Source organism: Salvelinus fontinalis, chromosome 10, assembly GCF_029448725.1.
Source record: "Salvelinus fontinalis isolate EN_2023a chromosome 10, ASM2944872v1, whole genome shotgun sequence".
Lineage (NCBI taxonomy): Eukaryota > Metazoa > Chordata > Actinopteri > Salmoniformes > Salmonidae > Salvelinus > Salvelinus fontinalis.
The window spans coordinates 5,567,145-5,583,951 of record NC_074674.1 but is presented as its reverse complement, the minus strand read 5'-3'; the positions used below and the strand labels follow the sequence as shown (position 1 = coordinate 5,583,951).

At 41.9% G+C, this 16,807-nt stretch overlaps 2 protein-coding genes across 5 annotated transcripts; one reads left to right on the top strand and one right to left on the bottom strand.

Annotated features, from left to right (window-relative positions):
• Positions 1–181: 181 nt before the first annotated feature.
• Positions 182–5,220, bottom strand: LOC129863489 (G-protein coupled receptor 12-like). Of its 2 annotated transcripts, none has more exons than XM_055935520.1 (2): positions 4,874–5,220; positions 182–4,220 (listed from the first exon to the last, which is right to left on the bottom strand). In XM_055935520.1, exons 1-2 carry the CDS (start codon positions 4,879–4,881, stop codon positions 3,212–3,214), a joined length of 1,017 nt encoding a protein of 338 aa, XP_055791495.1. In that variant the 5' UTR covers positions 4,882–5,220; the 3' UTR covers positions 182–3,211. The 2 variants fall into 2 exon arrangements, with proteins under 2 accessions (XP_055791495.1, XP_055791494.1); XM_055935519.1 differs by lacking the exon at positions 4,874–5,220 and adding an exon at positions 4,744–4,867.
• Positions 5,221–7,973: 2,753 nt separating this feature from the next.
• Positions 7,974–13,473, top strand: LOC129863482 (NHS-like protein 2). 3 transcript variants are annotated; one of them, XM_055935509.1, is made up of 4 exons: positions 7,974–8,080; positions 10,090–12,207; positions 12,439–12,580; positions 12,878–13,473. In XM_055935509.1, the coding sequence occupies exons 2-4, from the start codon at positions 10,200–10,202 to the stop codon at positions 13,107–13,109; spliced, it is 2,382 nt and encodes a 793-aa protein (XP_055791484.1). In that variant the 5' UTR covers positions 7,974–8,080; positions 10,090–10,199; the 3' UTR covers positions 13,110–13,473. The 3 variants fall into 3 exon arrangements, with proteins under 3 accessions (XP_055791484.1, XP_055791486.1, XP_055791485.1); XM_055935511.1 differs by having other exon boundaries at positions 8,064–8,148; XM_055935510.1 differs by lacking the exon at positions 7,974–8,080 and adding an exon at positions 8,170–8,313.
• The last annotated feature ends 3,334 nt before the right edge of the window (positions 13,474–16,807 follow it).

Here is a 16,807-nt window from a genome sequence, read left to right as displayed (position 1 = left end):
ACAGAGGACAACGAGACAGATTTCACACCAGACAGATACAGATAGCTGTTGTTGGATCCTGTTTGTTTTCCTGCTCCCCTCAAAGGCAGTGGCATCACACTAGGCAGCGGTCACTGAGCCTCCGTCTGTCCCAGGGAGCATAGAGCCAGGACCCCACTGAGTCACCCACACCAAACAGAAACATGGTAAACAAAAACATTTATTGGCCTCTTTCACAGACACCTGGTTTGGATGTCTCCTTGCTACAGATTTGGTTGATGACCTTTGTTACAAAAAACCCAAACTAAAACACTGTCTTGGTGACAATATGGTGAGGTGTTTTGAACAGAAATGAACCATGCAACAAAGAGTGCCCCAGCATCTTAAGAAAGCAAACAACTTTGACATTAGCTTTTCAATTGTTTTGGTATAAAAACAATCAATCCTTAAATACATTTCTAAACTGGTTGAACAAGACACATTGAAGTGGTTTTCCTTAAGACAAAATCATAATTGATTATTTAAAACAAATAAGAGATACAAACTACATACATTTATTTCAATAAATATATAAAAATATAGCTTTATATCAATATGATAAGACCTTAAGGACTTCTAAACCCTGTGAGAATACTAGATCTTGACATAGCAAAATCAAATCATGCTGACAGTGGAGGATGATGACCAAGGAGATCAGTGTTTGGGACAATCATTTGAATCATACACAAACATTCCATTCAGTATTACCACAAGCAAAGCTTGGTGGCACACAGGAAACAGCCTTCAATTCAATAGTGATGACTCTAGTTGCAGAGTTCCCTCCAACTTTGACTCTAATCATAGCATATCAAATTGAGGGTTTCAATTATTGTGGATTGCTTATAGCAGCTCTTTGACTGAACTACTAGTGAATAGGCAGTAGATGAGCCTACATTCTGTAAGGGCTCTCCACACACGTCTCAAACAACAGACATTGCATTATCATTCAAGTACTGAACTGTCCACCATACATTACTGAAGTCATAGTGATGCAGCTACTGTATTATACAGTCATAAACTGACAGGTGGCTAGTAGTTATGTATAGTGCTCACGTTCTATTGAGAAACAACATGTAATGTCATTCAGTTTATCACTATTAACACACAAGTTATACATTATTGCCCGTGAGACAAAGTAAGGCAAAAACAATTAAGACATTAGAACATTTGTATTTACCAACTATTGGAATGAGTGCCATTACAGCAGAACAAAACTGTAGCCTACAATTTGCATAATTTAGCTTTTTCTTAAATGATGCACTGCAACCGTTCTGTACAACTACCCTATAGACATCTATGTGTACATGGCCTAAATATTGATTTGTTGTGAAAAGATGAGAAAAGAGGGTTCATCAAGGGTTCTTTGGGAAGGGTGATAGTTCTATGTGGAACCATCATGACTCATAGAACCCTTTGAGCCCTTCAATGGTTCTTTACAGTTCACAAAAGGTTTCATTGTTCTTTTAGTGATAATAAATATTTAGGGCCAGCGGCTCATTCGAATATTTTGGGGCCTGGTGGTCATTCTAGTTGATCTAATCTGTTGTGTTATGCCATGACATGTTATATATGACTATGGCCAGAAACAGTGTCTTGTGAAAGACTCATGTGTGGCCTTGTGTCAACTGAGAACTGTTGTCTAACTCAGTTGTTCTCCATTTTTTCCTCAGGCACCCCAGCAGTTCCAGAGCTAGCACAACTGATTCAACTTGTCAATCAACACAATAATAACACCTATGGAATTTTAACAATATGGCTAACCAGAATAAAAAAAACTGAATCTACAAAGAACTGTTTAGATTGAGAAAGGTTATTTATAGAACCATTCTGCATAAAGGTTATATGAAGAACCATTAAAAGGGTTCTATATAGCCCCAAAAAGGGTTGTAACCACAGCGGAACCTTTTTTTTGGTGCTCTATAACATGTTTTAATGGTTATTTATAGAACCTTATGAAATTATTATTTATAGCGCCATACAGGTTCAATTTAGAATTGTTTTTATTTTTATATATAGCACCAAAAAAAGGATATACTATGGTAACAAGCAAAATTACCCTTTTTTGGCACTATGTAGAACCATTTGTTTTTAGTGGGCAAGCAACAAAAATATGTCACGACATCAGAAGTCAATCAGATGTCGATGTGTAAGGTCTACCGAGGGTCTAGGTAGGCTATAGGCATACAGATATTGCACGTAAACTATTGTAATTATAATCAAGTAGTGTTGCGCATGTTGAATGCAAGGGGTTTCCCACTTTAAACATTTAGAGTGGCACGTCACACAGGGAATATATTATACTGTCTGGGTGCGTTCATTTGGAAAACCTTGGCTGACACTATTTTGCTGCTTTTGTCTTGAATTAAAAAAGCACACACATTTGGCTTATTCTCCACTCCTACAGTACTAGCTACATAGCTCCCATTACCAGGCATATGCGTGCTTTATCGAGTGGGCGATGGCTCACGTTTCGTTGTCCATGGGGCTGAAACGGCTTTGCGGATAACGCTGAAATACAGAGAATTGTACACTCATTTCAGCATTTCCCCCTCGCAATAAACCACGCGTAAATCACAAATTGGCTCACTTTTACTTTCCCCACTATATGACAGACTGAAGGGACAGTTTTAACATATTGAAGGTGTGGAGACGCGGTAAATCAGTACCACGTTTCGGCATCCTTCTGATGAACATTCAACAACCTTTGATAAACATTATTCCCAATGAATTGAATCAATACGGGGACATTAGGAGTGGTTTCCTTAGACCTATTGTAATGACACAGAACAGGTTTTTGCCTATTGAGTTAGGGGCTACTTTGAATGCTTTATGAGCAACACCGAGTCACTGCACATGACATGTACAGATGCATCAATTATAATCTAAAGGTTGTAATATGAGGCCTCGCTCGTACAGTGAAGGCTACTGCCTCCATATAAACGCAGCAATACTGCACAGGTAGTTTTGGGACAATACACTTCCTTTAGAGAAATTGAACGGCTTTATTTTGAGAGCAGACATCCTAATGCTATGCTCAGTAAAATATACAAGAGGACATCAGACGTACAGTAGTTATTCAATACACATGAAATGCAAAACAAAACACCCACAAATCTTTTCGGATTAGTCATTAAGATTGTGATGTGCTTGTAACGACTTGATTAGAGGCTATAGGCTAACATACAACAGTTGCCTAGACAACACTTGGTGTCCTTGGTCGCAGAGGGAAGTTGGAAGATGCACATCCACAACAACAAGCCAGTCTCATAGATTTCTGTATCTCGGGATTTCTGAAAGCATAAATGATGGGGTTTATCATAGAGTGACAAATGGCTGGGAGAGCGGTGACGTAGGTATAGATGGGGGGGTATCTGATGTCCGCCACCAGAGAGTACATGGCGAAGGGGATCCAGCACAATGCAAATGTGCCAAGGATAATGGAGAGGGTGGAGACCCCTTTAGTGGTGGAGGAGGAGTGGGAGGTAGTCATGAACTGGTGCTGCACGGCGATTTGCTGCGCGTGACGAAAAGCAATCTTGCAAATCTGGAGGTATAGTTGCAAAATGAGTGCGAATACAAAAAGAAGAGTCACAGCCAGTGCTGCAGCGTGATTTTTATCAATGGGAGCGCAAATACTGCAAGTAGTCTCATCCTTAAGGCAGTTCCAACCCATGATCGGTAACGCGCCCAGAGTGATGCTAGTCACCCAAATGAGCACCAGTGTGACGATGGTAAAAATCACTGTTCTTTCCGTGTGGTAAGTCAGTGCGTTGTAGAGGGAGAGGTATCTATCCACAGTGATTGCCAGGATATTGAGAACGGAGGCCGAAAAGGCAGTGATGAGCAGTCCAGCTGATAGCAGCGTCGCGAATCCCGTATCAAATATGTAGGTGATGGTGAAATTCACTATCAAACCAAGCCCTGCCAGTAGGTCCGCAAAAGCCAGGCTCCCTATCAACACGAACATGGGCGCTTTCAGGGTGGGCGTGTAAATAATTAAGGCAATCACGATTGCATTTTCACAGGACATTAGGGTCCCTGTGACACACAATACTATATCCCAGGGATTCACGCTGACAGGCACCGGCTCCAGCTCAAATGTTGGAGGTGGCGTGGAATTCCCTCCTTCTTGAACACTCCAGATGGGGGAAGAGTTGTTTTGGAATTGGTTACTCATAGCTGCGGCAGAGAGTGAATCATCACTGAGAATGACAGAGAAGGGGAGGGGGCGCAGATAGAGAATTTCAGAGTGATCACCGTGGGAAATGTACAGTGTAAAGACACTTGTGTTCAAGAGTGTCTTACATATTTCCAAATAAAACATTTGTCTCATTAGACAGATGCACGCCAAATTGCGTGAATGCATGGCCAAAATGCCGCATTTTATGCATAAAGTATATTAGCGGAGTATCACCGATTAGTCAAATTATAACAGTTCAACTGTGCTGTTAGTGTACTTATCATTTCCTCCGTTGACTCCCAATACATACAACAAAGAGTTAAATTCAAATGAGAGCCCCTCTGTCGGGACTACTGACACCAAGGATTGGCTGTTTGAGCAGGAATTTATAGAAAGGGTAAAAATGGAAATGAATGGCTTGTCTTTGATCTAATTTTAGATCCATGTCATTTCGATTAGTAATAGCATGCCCAAACATTAGATATGGGTTGTTTCACTCAGGGCAAGTTAATATTAATATTATTAAAACACACATGTATTCTTACCCTCTCGCGTGATTATAAAGGACTTCTAAGGTCAAAAACCAAATGATGTCATTTCTGTGAGAAAAGGGTTCTCTCTTGTCAATCATTTAAACACGGACATAATATATAGATATATAGGCTGATCACTAACCAGTGCATCCGTGCGTGTCACTATGCCTCAGTCAAGTGATGTTGAGATGGTTTGTTGAGGTCTGCCCATACGCATTCCTTGACAGCTGTTCACAGGGAAGATGGAGATATTGGGCGCGCGGGTGAAGACTATAACCGGTAACCGCCGGCACCGATATATAATATAAACCCTCTGTTTTCTTTTACCGTTATTGTAACAAATCTTTTCTGATTCGATTTCTCACAGGAGGACGTTAAGACTTGGCTGACACACCGCTAATGATGTTGGCAATTCGCTGGCATTGACTCTTGCTTGTTACTATCCTATTGGTCCTGTGGATGATTCTCCAACTGACGTCAAGTGCTCCCACTCCATTCTTCATTCGATGTGTGATTCAGAGCTTGTGGAAGAGGGTGACACAGCATAGAATTTCAGAAATAAATACTCAATACTATTAGCTGTTTCGGGTTTATTTATTTTATGTACTTTTTTAAGCTAAGGCCTGGTATTTTTTTCCAACTACATTTTAATTGCGTGGAATATAATATATTCACACAAGGATCCTAAGAGTTAGCTTGCATCTTGTTGACCTCCGTTGATGAGAATGGTTCCAGCATCTGATTGAGTTGATTTGAAGTTTAAAGCACATTCCTCCCTTGACAAAGTGATACCAGTATGAGTAGAGAACTGTGTTGTCCTGGAACCTGCAGGTGGCAGTAGATCACTTTAAAGAGGGGGGGCGACATCTTTTGGAAGTTTGACCATGCCACTTGTGAGTAGAGTAGCTGGCTAGCTGGTTAAAAAAGACTCAAACTAGCTGACATGCCTGTCAAAAACAAAAGTGAATTTTTACTATGCAGAGTTATTTTATTTTTCCCGGAATTATTAAGACCAATGAACTTTCACTAGTAATGTTTTAAACCCTCCCTCCATATATCCCCATGATCACTGTAAGAAGTCTGATCAACTTCAGGAATCACCTTCTAGTACTAGTTACACTACATAGAGGTGTGAGCATGGTCTGCCAATAGGGAAGCATAGTGGTGTTGTTCTCACCCTTCACTAAACACTTGACCCCGATGGAAGCAGCCCCAGCCCTAATCACTCCTCATCTCATGTTTCCTGTCACAATGTCTGGTACACAGCCACTTCCTTTGTTAAAAGGGAGGGTCTGGTTTAGAAGTTCCATTTGAGGAACATTGGGTCATATTGGGACGTGGGTAACAAGAGTGAGGGTTAGAGAGACAACTCACCATCTCATTGAGCAGCTTGGAGGAGGCTGGTTTTTATCAGGTAAATTGAACAATTCCCAAATGATTATTATTATTATTATTAATCCGGTATATTGTACAATTCATGACCTCCTTCCTTGCAGGTAAAGAGGTATGTGATTTGATTTCTATATGTAGGTCTTAGGCTATCAGGTTTAAAAGGTTCGGTGGATAACATTAGTATGGAATGGTGAATTATTGACCAATGAATAAATTCAATTTTGAGCTCTTTACAAACGATCGACTAAGGGCCACTAATATGGCATGAAGATGACATGTAACAAGTTAAGCAACTAGCCGTTTCAAAAGTACAATGATTCCTTTGCTACCTTTACTCTTCGTAACGTAATGCAGTAAATCCATAAATATAAAGATCAAATGTATAAGGTCATGTCTGCATGGTATTAGAAAGAAATTCAATTAGCATGCATCATCTGAGTTTACTCTGGGGAAAGAAGCCAAGCTTGCTTGGATAAACCACAGGCTTTTATTCTGAAGGGTTCACATTGACTCTGAAACAATTGGCACAGCAAAGTCGTCTTGGTACAGTTCAAGTACTGTCTGTTGTATTTAATTCACCTTCATAAGTCATACAGAGCAGTAGTCCCACCAAGGTGATGAAGGCCTACATGTAACAATGCTCTATTCAGATGTGACCACACAGCAGTCTGTCTATGGCAACATACGTTTTGATCTGTTGCAGTTAGCAAAAAACTCAGGTTACATAAAGGGATGGGAGGTATCTGATGTCCGCCACCAGAGAGTACATGGCGAAGGGGATCCAGCACAATGCAAAGGTGCCAAGGATAATGGAGAGGGTGGAGACCCCTTTAGTGGTGGAGGAGGAGTGGGAGGTAGTCATGAACTGGTGCTGCACGGTAATGTGCTGCGCGTGATGAAAAGTAATCTTGCACATCTGGAGGTATAGTTGCAATTATCTTTTGTTTCTATCCCCATCGTGTGCCAACGATGTTTCCCAGAAGTTGTGAAACATTGGTCAAAAACCCCGCCTCAACATTAGAAGAAGAGGATGGAGCCAATTTCTCTTTCTCAGCTCTGTCATCTTTCGTCTCAGTTGTTACTGTCAACATCTGCTACACCGTGCATTAGTCATTTTGTTTAGACTGTATGACTTGATGCTTTTTGATAGTTAAAAATCCTAAAACTAACATGATATATCTTTCTGAAGCCTCTAACGGGATGTTCCTGAGCGAGCAGCCGCCCCTGGCATGATCTAGTGAACACACCCATTGAGATTAATAACATTGAGGTGATTGTAAGACATTTACTCAAAGTGTCTCAAGCCTTCATGCTTTTTTTTACATAAAAGTTGATGAAGTTGAACACATCCATGTGGAAAAGTCAACGTAGCAAAACAGCTGTGACTTACTTGGTTGTAAAGTAGAAATGGACATACTGTATCTATGCTCCTCAATGTAAACCATCCAAGGCATGCCAGGAATATCAAGTCAGCTCTTGTCATGATGCAGCTGTTGAGGCAATGGAACTATTTTGATGTTCCAGCCTCTTTGAAACTATTCAATACCCGCCTTGTCCCTTAGAGGCAAATATGCTCCACACGCCATCAAAAAACTATTTTCATGTCCATCCTCTGTTCTCCTCTCTCTGTCTTTCTACCTCTCCCTCTCTCTCTCTCTCTCGCTCTCTCCCTCCCCTCTCTCTCGCTCTCTCTCTCTCTCTCTCCCCTCTCCCTCCCCCCCTCTCTCCCCCTCTCCCTCCCCCCCCCCTCTCTCCCCCCCTCTCTCCCCCTCTCCCTCCTCCCCCCCCCTCTCTCCCTCCCTCTCTCAGCATCCAACAACTCAGAGCAAGTAGCAGCCCACTTCCAATTGTCATGGCAACAGCATGTGAATGTATTGGGCTGTAGGAGCAGGCTGTAGCGTAGATGTAGGAGTGCTGCATTGGAAGCCACAGCTCTATCTCCTGAGCCAGCTGTGAGGTAGGAGGGGGGGACACAGGGCTTTGGAGGGATTTATGGACACATTCATCAGGCTCTTTTACAGGAAGGTTGAGATGACATTGATGTCTCTTCATTCTGTCATGTACTCATTTTGACTTCATGTATGTAGACATGCAAACAGTGTTGTGTGGTTTATGTGAAATATTAGCATTTTTATTGTTCCAATTAGCATCTATTTATTCAAGGAAGTCGAGGGTCTCTGTCGCTCTACGGTATGTAAATAGATGCTAATTATATATATCTGTCTCTCTCTCTATATATATATCTCTCTCTCTCTCTCTCTCTCTATATATATATATATATATCTATATATATATATCTGTCACTCTCTCTCTCTCTATATATATATATATATATATATATATATCTATCTCTCTCTATATATATACATATCTGTCTCTCTCTCTATATATATATATAAAGCTCTCTCTCTATACATATATATATATATCTGTCTCGCTCTCTCTCTATATATATATCTGTCTCTTTCTCTCTATATATATATATATATCTATCTCTCTCTCTATCTGTTTCATTCTAGGCATCTATCTGACAAGGTAGAACATGGACATGATTATGTCAGAAAGCCCTCTATTTTTAAGCATTGTTGTTATTGTCTGTGTGTGTGCCTGCATGCATATGTGAGTGCGTGCAAGCATGTGTGTGTATAAATGTGTGCATGCATGTGTGTGTGTGTGTGGTCTTTTTGCATGTGTGTGTGGGTGTGTATGTGTGTGGTATTTGTGTGTGTGTGTGTGTGTGTCTGTGTGTGGCCTTTGTGTGTGTGTGTGTGTGTGTATATAAAATATGTTTTGTTAAAGGAAAGGGAATAGGAGTGATCATATGTTCATCCAGGGAACCACAAAGGCTATGGTGTTTGTTATGCAGATGATTGCAGAGAAAACTCTCCTTTGACTGTCAGTGGTGGAGTGTGCAGCATATCTAAATGCCCTACTTGACCCATGCTAAAACACAGTCTTTGACGACATCCTAACCAACCCACCATTTAGAGGAAAGAAATAGTTAGAGATCTTCCTCTTTAAGACAGAAGATATTGCTCAGAGAGTTGTCCAGAGAGAAAGCAGGCGATAGAGCGGAAATGAAGACGAAAATAATAGATGAACTTCATAAAGACTACAGGTTTAGTCCAGCAATGAGAGAGGGAGGATTCCATGATCAGCTGTATGCAACAGTCTGTACCCCACTAATTATCCCAATAGCACGTGCCCTCTCCAACAACGACAGAGGAGCATTTTCCCAAGAAACAGCATTGACAGTCTTCCTTGGCTAATTTAATTCACACTCTGACTGTGCTGAGACTTAAGCAAGTCTTCCATCGTTGGATTTGTAGATCAGTCATCATACTATCCCTGAAACAAAAAGTATGCATTCATCATATCTTTATTCCTGTTCAATACATGACTGCGTGGTCCTCTTAATTAACCCATTCTTTTTGTCAATCTAACACAATCAAAATGTTCATTTTTTTCCCTACACACAATCTTTCCATTTTATTAACAGCCATGGATTTTATTAGGTATGATTACTGGAATAGCTTTTCCAATCTGTCAATTATTCTTCAATAGTTTGCTCATCCCATCCAGTGTAGATGGTGTCGAACCAGGCATCATGCAGTATAGATCTAATCTGGGGTTCAAATTATTGTTTTTGTGATCTGACTATGGATGACCAGGTAGCAGTTGCCATGGTAAACACCCACTCTTAATTTATCAAGCACAAGACCAAGATAGGCAGAGATATTTTCTGACTTCCTTCCTTCTCTCCAGCCACATCTCACTCACCCTCTCCCACTCACACACTCCTTTTCTCCTTATATACAATATCCTCATACTCAAAGGACTATGGTTATATTCAAAAGGGAAATTAATAAAAGACAGAATAGCATATATTGTTTTATTTCTGAAACCAAGATGACCACTGTGCTGTCACTCACACAACTTGTTTCTTCTATCTTCTCGTCCCCTTAGGTAACATCCAGATGAAGGAAGTGTGAAACTCTGTTCTCTAAAGAGGACTCATCTCTGCTCAGCCAAACGTCCTGTGATCTACCTGGTGTCTCAGGCCTGTCTCTGATGTCATGGAGAACAGGGCCCTGATATGTACCAGTCAGGCCTGGAAGGGGCCCAGAGGGTCCACCTTCTCCCCCAACTGGGACAACACATCATACCAACCAAACATCATGATGTCCCCTTGTCCTGACGTGGTGAAGTCCCCATGCCAGCATGCTGCCAAGATATGCCACCCCCCAGAAGCCTCTGTGACCTCCCAGTTCCAGCAGGTTGGCCCCTATGCCTCCACTGGATTGTCTGCCATGGCTAACACTGCCAGTAGAAGGGGTGAAAGGGAGTGTTATATAGTTAACCCCATTCAAAATGAGGAGACGGTCCTGCCAGTACACAACCCTGAGTTCCGCGGACGCTCCTTCTCTGCAGCCACTGCCTCAAACTCAATTAGTTCCAGAAGCAGATGTGACAGCTATGTCCACCTATGCCCTGACAACAGCTCAGAGGACATTAGTAGAGGCGACAGCTCCCCGTTGAGCCCAGACGTCTCCCCTGATCATGGTGGTCCACGGTCGCGGTCCCACAGCATCATCCTGAGGAAGACGAAGAGGAGGCCGGCGCCGCCAACCCGTAGCGTGTCCTTGAGGAGAGACTCCGCCTCCCAGCTCAGAGACAACAGGACCAAGAGCCTCTACATGGACAGAGACACAGCTACCCAAGACTCCTTCTTGCCTGACCTCATCCTCATCTCCACACCCAGGACAGAGGAGATGCTGTGCCTGGAGCAGTCCCCTGCTCAGCCTATACAGGCTCTGGTTGGGCCACCAGTCAACAACAATGGGCAGCTACGTGAAGTAAGATCTACTGACCTCTGCTCTTCCATGTCAAGCTCAGGTCCTGCTATGGGTATTACTGGAAATGAGGACAAAAAAGCCCCCAGCTGGTCAGAATCGGTCAGACCCTCTCCTCCCTTGCGACACCCTCCATCTCTAACTTGTAAACAGTCCCCCTTCCAACCACCTGCCCCAGTCTCCTCCAATGGCAAGTCCAGCTCTCAGTGTGAGACTTTGCCCCCTCCTATCCTCACGTCTGCCATCACTGGACCCTCCCCCCTGGGCTGCATGATGCGCCCCAAGTCCTCCACCTCACCCACCTCCCCCAGAGCCAGCAACAGCAGGCTGCGGCTGTCCCTGGAGTTGCCAGGGATTGTCCCTCTCCCAGACCCGACGTCGGTCAAATCTAAAGCCACGCGGCGTCACTCCGAGTCCTCTGGCACTGCCAAACCCAGACAGAGGCTGAGCTCCAGCATGATGGTGATGCCTGTGGTGACCCAGGAGGATCTCAGCAATGTGCGTTTACGTTCCGTCAGCAGCTCAGATTCAGACAAAGGCCTGGAGGGCTCACCTGAAGTCATCAGGGAGGAGGAGCAGGAACAGGAGCTGGAGAGCTGTCCACTGGTCCACCAAAGTCCTAAAGCTAAACCACCTGTTGCTACTAAGCCACCTGCACACAAATGGCCACCGATACATATGGTAAAGTCCTCCTCAGTCTCTACACAGTTCTCAGAGACCCTTCCAGCCTCACCAAGAGAGAGCCAAGGGGACATGTTTATGGTGGAAAGAAGAGCGAAGCCTAAGAGGTCGCACCAGCCTCCTCGTGTTGCCAGTGATGGGGTTATGTTTCAGAGGCAGCAAGCTGTAGACAGGCAGCAGTATGATGTGACTGACTCACACCCACCACCCACCTCCTGCCATTCAGAGATCGGGAACGTGAGAAGGACCTCTCCCACCAGCACCACATCTCTTCAAGCTGAACTAGATAGGAAGAAGAAGTTGGTTCCCCCTCCAGTCGCAAAGAAACCTGATGTCCTCTTCATGCCCTCCATCAGCTCACTGGGACAGGAGAGCACCAGGAGCCATTTCTGGTCTGGGCTCAGTGGTGCTTACCAGGCTCCTGCCAGTGCATACCAGCCTCCTACCATTGGTTACCAGGTTACTGCCAGTGGTTATCAGTTTCCTGCCAGTGCTTACAGAGACAGAGACTTTACTGGACAAGATTGCAACCATAACAGGATAAGAGATGGTATTCTTAAATTTTATAAGAAGAACTCACTCACACTGTTTTGAACTCTATGCATGCAGTCTGTAACATCTGTAACCAACATCTGTAACCATCATTTGTAACATTATTTATTGTATGTTGTTATTATTGAATCAATATGTACGCATAATATGTAGATGGCACGAGTTAGCTCTTGAACTAAAGTATTTTCATCCCAAATGGAAATGATAGTGTTATATATTTTTCCGACAGGACTTTTCCTAGATGAGAACAGTGAAGAGAGGAGGGCAATGCCCCAGATGAGAACACTGTGCCTCGGGGAGCAAGAGGAGGAAGAGTTGGACCACAACTCCTCACAGCCAACTACTGAGGACCTATTCACCATCATACACAGGTAATGGGACTTACTTTCCTACAAAATAGAATAGTAAGCAACACGCAAAACAAACTACCAGTGCTACATAGGTAAACTAGATATAAGGAGATGGGCCCTGTCCACTTTCATGCACACTAAATTGGTTAAATAATTCCATCCAACAAATAAACAAGCATTAACACACTTTTCAAAAAAGTATATTGTCAGAATTATTTCATCTTTTAGTTGTTTCTCAAAGGTTTTTTCTTCATAACAAGTGTATTATAACAAGTGTATTATATTGGTCTACTTTCTGGACTCCCTGTTTTTTTAAAGGTCAAAGAAGAAACTCCTGGGTCGTAAAGAAACAGCTGACAGCACGGGGAGCAGGCAGGGTTACGGATCCCCCATTAAAGGCACCCAGAGGGTTGTCCAGAAGTCAAGCTCCAAAAATGACAACTTCATGGCTTTTCTGCAGAGGAGGAGGAGCAATAAACCCAACTCTGGAGAGAGACTGTCAGCCTCTGAACTACTGAAGAATACTAAACCACTGGCCGGTCAACCGTAGAGCATCGAACAACTCCAATGTTTATGTTTCTCAATGTGTAACAAACACTTTTCACTCAATATGGGGCATGCGAGTATTGTGGACAATCAGGGAGAGAAGGAAAAGGCTATTGTTTAGATTGCTTTATGTGCTACAGTACACCGACAACTTGTTTCTGTGATGGCAATACAGTGTATAGAGGTCATGTCTAACTGGAAATATGACAGTGTTGGCCAGCTGTGTTTTGCTTATGAGCTGAGACAATCTATCGTGTCAATACATCTTTCTTGCCTTGACTTGTGATGCCTACAACATTTGTTTTTGAGCTGCCAACATTTGTGCTTTTGGTCATGTATCGCTCAGAAATTAAACAGAGCTGCTTGTGTGTCTGTGACAGATCATTAGTATGCGTCTGCTCTAACCCACTGCTGCCCAAACCTTATTCACTCTGACAAAGTAACGGGGGAGCATGATTGCTGTTTTATTGACTGGTTGTTCGTCTTATGCAAGGTCCTCCAGTGTCATGATAGTTGAATTGATATAAATCCAAGATACTGTATGTTCAAAAAACGATGTTTTCCCCTGAAACAATTCCCTATCACAACTACATTGCATTCAAAATTGGTACCTTACTTACTGTACCCAGGTTTGTGAAAGATCAGTTCTTAGGCACTTAAGTGGGGCGGTCGTTAAACATTTAAGCCACACATGGGGACTCTGAGCAATAGGGGTGTTACTGAGAGTGTTGGAGATGGATAGAAGGTATTTATTATAATCCACAGGTCATCTGCCCTAGGTCTGTAATGTGTCACTCCTTCTGATACTATGCCTGAGTGGATTACTAGTGTTCACTACTTCACTCTCACTACTAAGGTCCACTCTGAATTTTACTTTCAACGTGGCTTTCCAGTTCAGTGTTACGGAATGTCTCATAGGGGGAACATCACTGGATTTAACAGACCTTAGTGTTGTACTAAAATGGTAAGGATGATGATGCACCTGCCAAATGCAAGTTTGTATAACAATATCGGCTAGCTGCTATCAATATATTGTGGGATAGAAGGGCTACTTTCTTTATGGAATTAATGTTCAAATGCGTTTATCTTAAAAATCAATTAATGATATTTAAATGTATTGGGAAAGTAATAGTATTACAATTAGTAGTAGTAGTAGTATTAGCAGTAATAGTAGTAGTAGCAGTAGTGTAAGGGCTGTCTCTCTCCTCATCCTCAGACGAGGAGAGGAGAGAAGGATCATCAGACCAAAATGCAGCATTCGGGAAATAAGCCATCTTTTATTATTAACGACGGCAACACGAAACAAAACACTTTCAAATATACAAAACAAGAAAACGACGTTGACGAAACCTGAACATAAACTTACATAACTAAACGTAAACTCACGGACAGGAAACAGACGACATCAAAATAAACGAACAGCCAAACAGTCCCGTATGGTACATACATTCGACGACACAGGAGACAATCACCCACAAACAAACAGTGAGAACACCCTACCTAAATATGACTCTTAATTAGAGGAGAACGCAAAACACCTGCCTCTAATTAAGAGCCATACCAGGCAACCAAAACCAACATAGAAACAGATAACATAGACTGCCCACCCAAAACACATGCCCTGACCTAAACACATACAAAAAACAACATAAAACAGGTCAGGACCGTTACAAGTAGCAACAGTAGTAGCATTAGTAATAGTAGAAGTAGTAGTAATAGTAGTATTATCAGTAGTAGTAATAGTGGTATTAGTAATAATAGTAACCATAGTATTAGTAGTAATAGCAGTAGTTGTATTAGTAGTATTCGCAGCAGTAGTAGTAGTATTAATAGCAGTAGTAGTCGTAGTATTAGTGAAGGTAGTGGTAGTAACTATATACGATAAGATAAGATATACTTTATTAGTCCATTCGAGATGGGAATTTTAGCTTCACACATACACACACACATATACACATATATACACACACATATACACATATATACACACACATATCCACACACATATACACATATATACACATATATATACACACAAACACATACAGTATATACACCCTCATATATACATATATACACACTCACTTATTTAACAAGGTAGGCCAGTTGAGATCATGTTCTCATTTACAACTGCGACCTGGCCAAGATAAATAAAGCAGTGCGACACAAACAACAACACAGAGTTACACATGGAATAAACAAACGTACAGTCAATAACACAATAGAAAAGGTATATATACAGTGTGTGCAAATGGCGTGAGGAGGTAAGGCAATAAATAGGCCTTAGTAGCGAAGTAAATGGCACGGTGTGTTAGCTAATCCATGTTAATAATTTTAAAGGCAAATTGATAATTAGAAAACCGCAATTATGTTAGCACAGCTGAAAACTGTTGTTCTGATTAAAGAAACAATTAAAACTGGCCTTCTTTAGACTAGCTGAGTATCTGGAGCATCAACATTTGTGGGTTCGATTACAGGCTCAAAATGTCCAGAAACAAAGAACTTTCTTCTGAAACTCGTCAGTCTATTCTTGTTCTGAGAAATGAAGGCTATTCCATGCGATAAATTGCCAAGAAACTGAAACTGATCTCGTACAACGCTGTGTACTACTCCCTTCACAGAACAGCACAAACTGGCTCTAACCAGAATAGGAAGAGGAGTGGGAGGCCCCGGTGCACAACTGAGTGTCTAGTTTGAGAAACAGACACCTCACAAGTTCTGAATTGGCAGCTTCATTAAATAGTACCCGCAAAACACCAGTCTCAACGTCAACAGTGAAGAGGCGACTCCGGAATGCGGGCCTTCTAGGCAGAGTTGCAAAGAAAAAGCCATATCTCAGACTGGCCAATAAAAAGAAAAGGTTAAGATGGGTAAAAGAACACAGACACTGGACAGAGGAACAGACACTGAACAGCATCCCGAAGTTGCCTCTTCACTGTTGACGTTGAGACTGGTGATTTGCGGGATACATATATACACACATATATACACATACACACATATATACACACAAATACAGTATACACACATATACACACACACACACACATATATACACACAAACATATACAGTACAAACACACATATATACACACATATACACAAACACACATTTGGTTGGAGGGGCTGGAGCAGATACTACCCAAGATGAATCTACTTTCTGCTCCTCCAATGTCTCTCCTAAAGAATTAGAACTTTGCTGAAAAGATAATCACAGGGTAATTCCATCCACAAATAATACGTGTGAATGTGTTGAATTCAATATCTTACAATGGCTTTCAATAGGATAGCTATGTAATAAGGGGTCATTTTCATTTTTATGTCAAATAAAATATGATATGGTTAATTATATGATTGAACGAGCAAGGTTTAAAATGTGAATTTAGTTTGTTTCTCTCTCTAATTACAATTCTTACATTAAAGTTAAACAACATGTATGGTTCTATAGAGGATTAGACAGGTGATTGTTATGTGACAGTGTTTTTAGGCAGGTGCCGATGTGGACAGACAGAGGGCTATTTTTATCTCCACTCCATGTCTGCCATGATTGGATTATCACCACACATGATGAATAATCATCCCATTGGAGAAAATAAACCCATACGTACAGTATTTGTCATCATACCTTTATATTTCCCAGGACATTGGGCCTTTTGGGGAATGGACAGCGTTTGAGGGTTAGTGGATTGAGGGATCTGCTGG

Excerpts from the sequence above, each read along its gene's own strand:
- LOC129863489 (XM_055935519.1), bottom strand. The coding sequence starts at position 4,829 with ATGATTGACAAGAGAGAACCCTTTTCTCACAGAAATGACATCATTTGG. Across the intron at positions 4,221-4,743 it reads CTTTATAATCACGCGAGAGG|TGATGATTCACTCTCTGCCG; the intron begins GTAAGAATACAT and ends TGTCATTCTCAG.
- LOC129863482 (XM_055935509.1), top strand. The coding sequence starts at position 10,200 with ATGGAGAACAGGGCCCTGATATGTACCAGTCAGGCCTGGAAGGGGCCC. Across the intron at positions 12,208-12,438 it reads CCATAACAGGATAAGAGATG|GACTTTTCCTAGATGAGAAC; the intron begins GTATTCTTAAAT and ends TTTTTCCGACAG. Across the intron at positions 12,581-12,877 it reads CTATTCACCATCATACACAG|GTCAAAGAAGAAACTCCTGG; the intron begins GTAATGGGACTT and ends GTTTTTTTAAAG.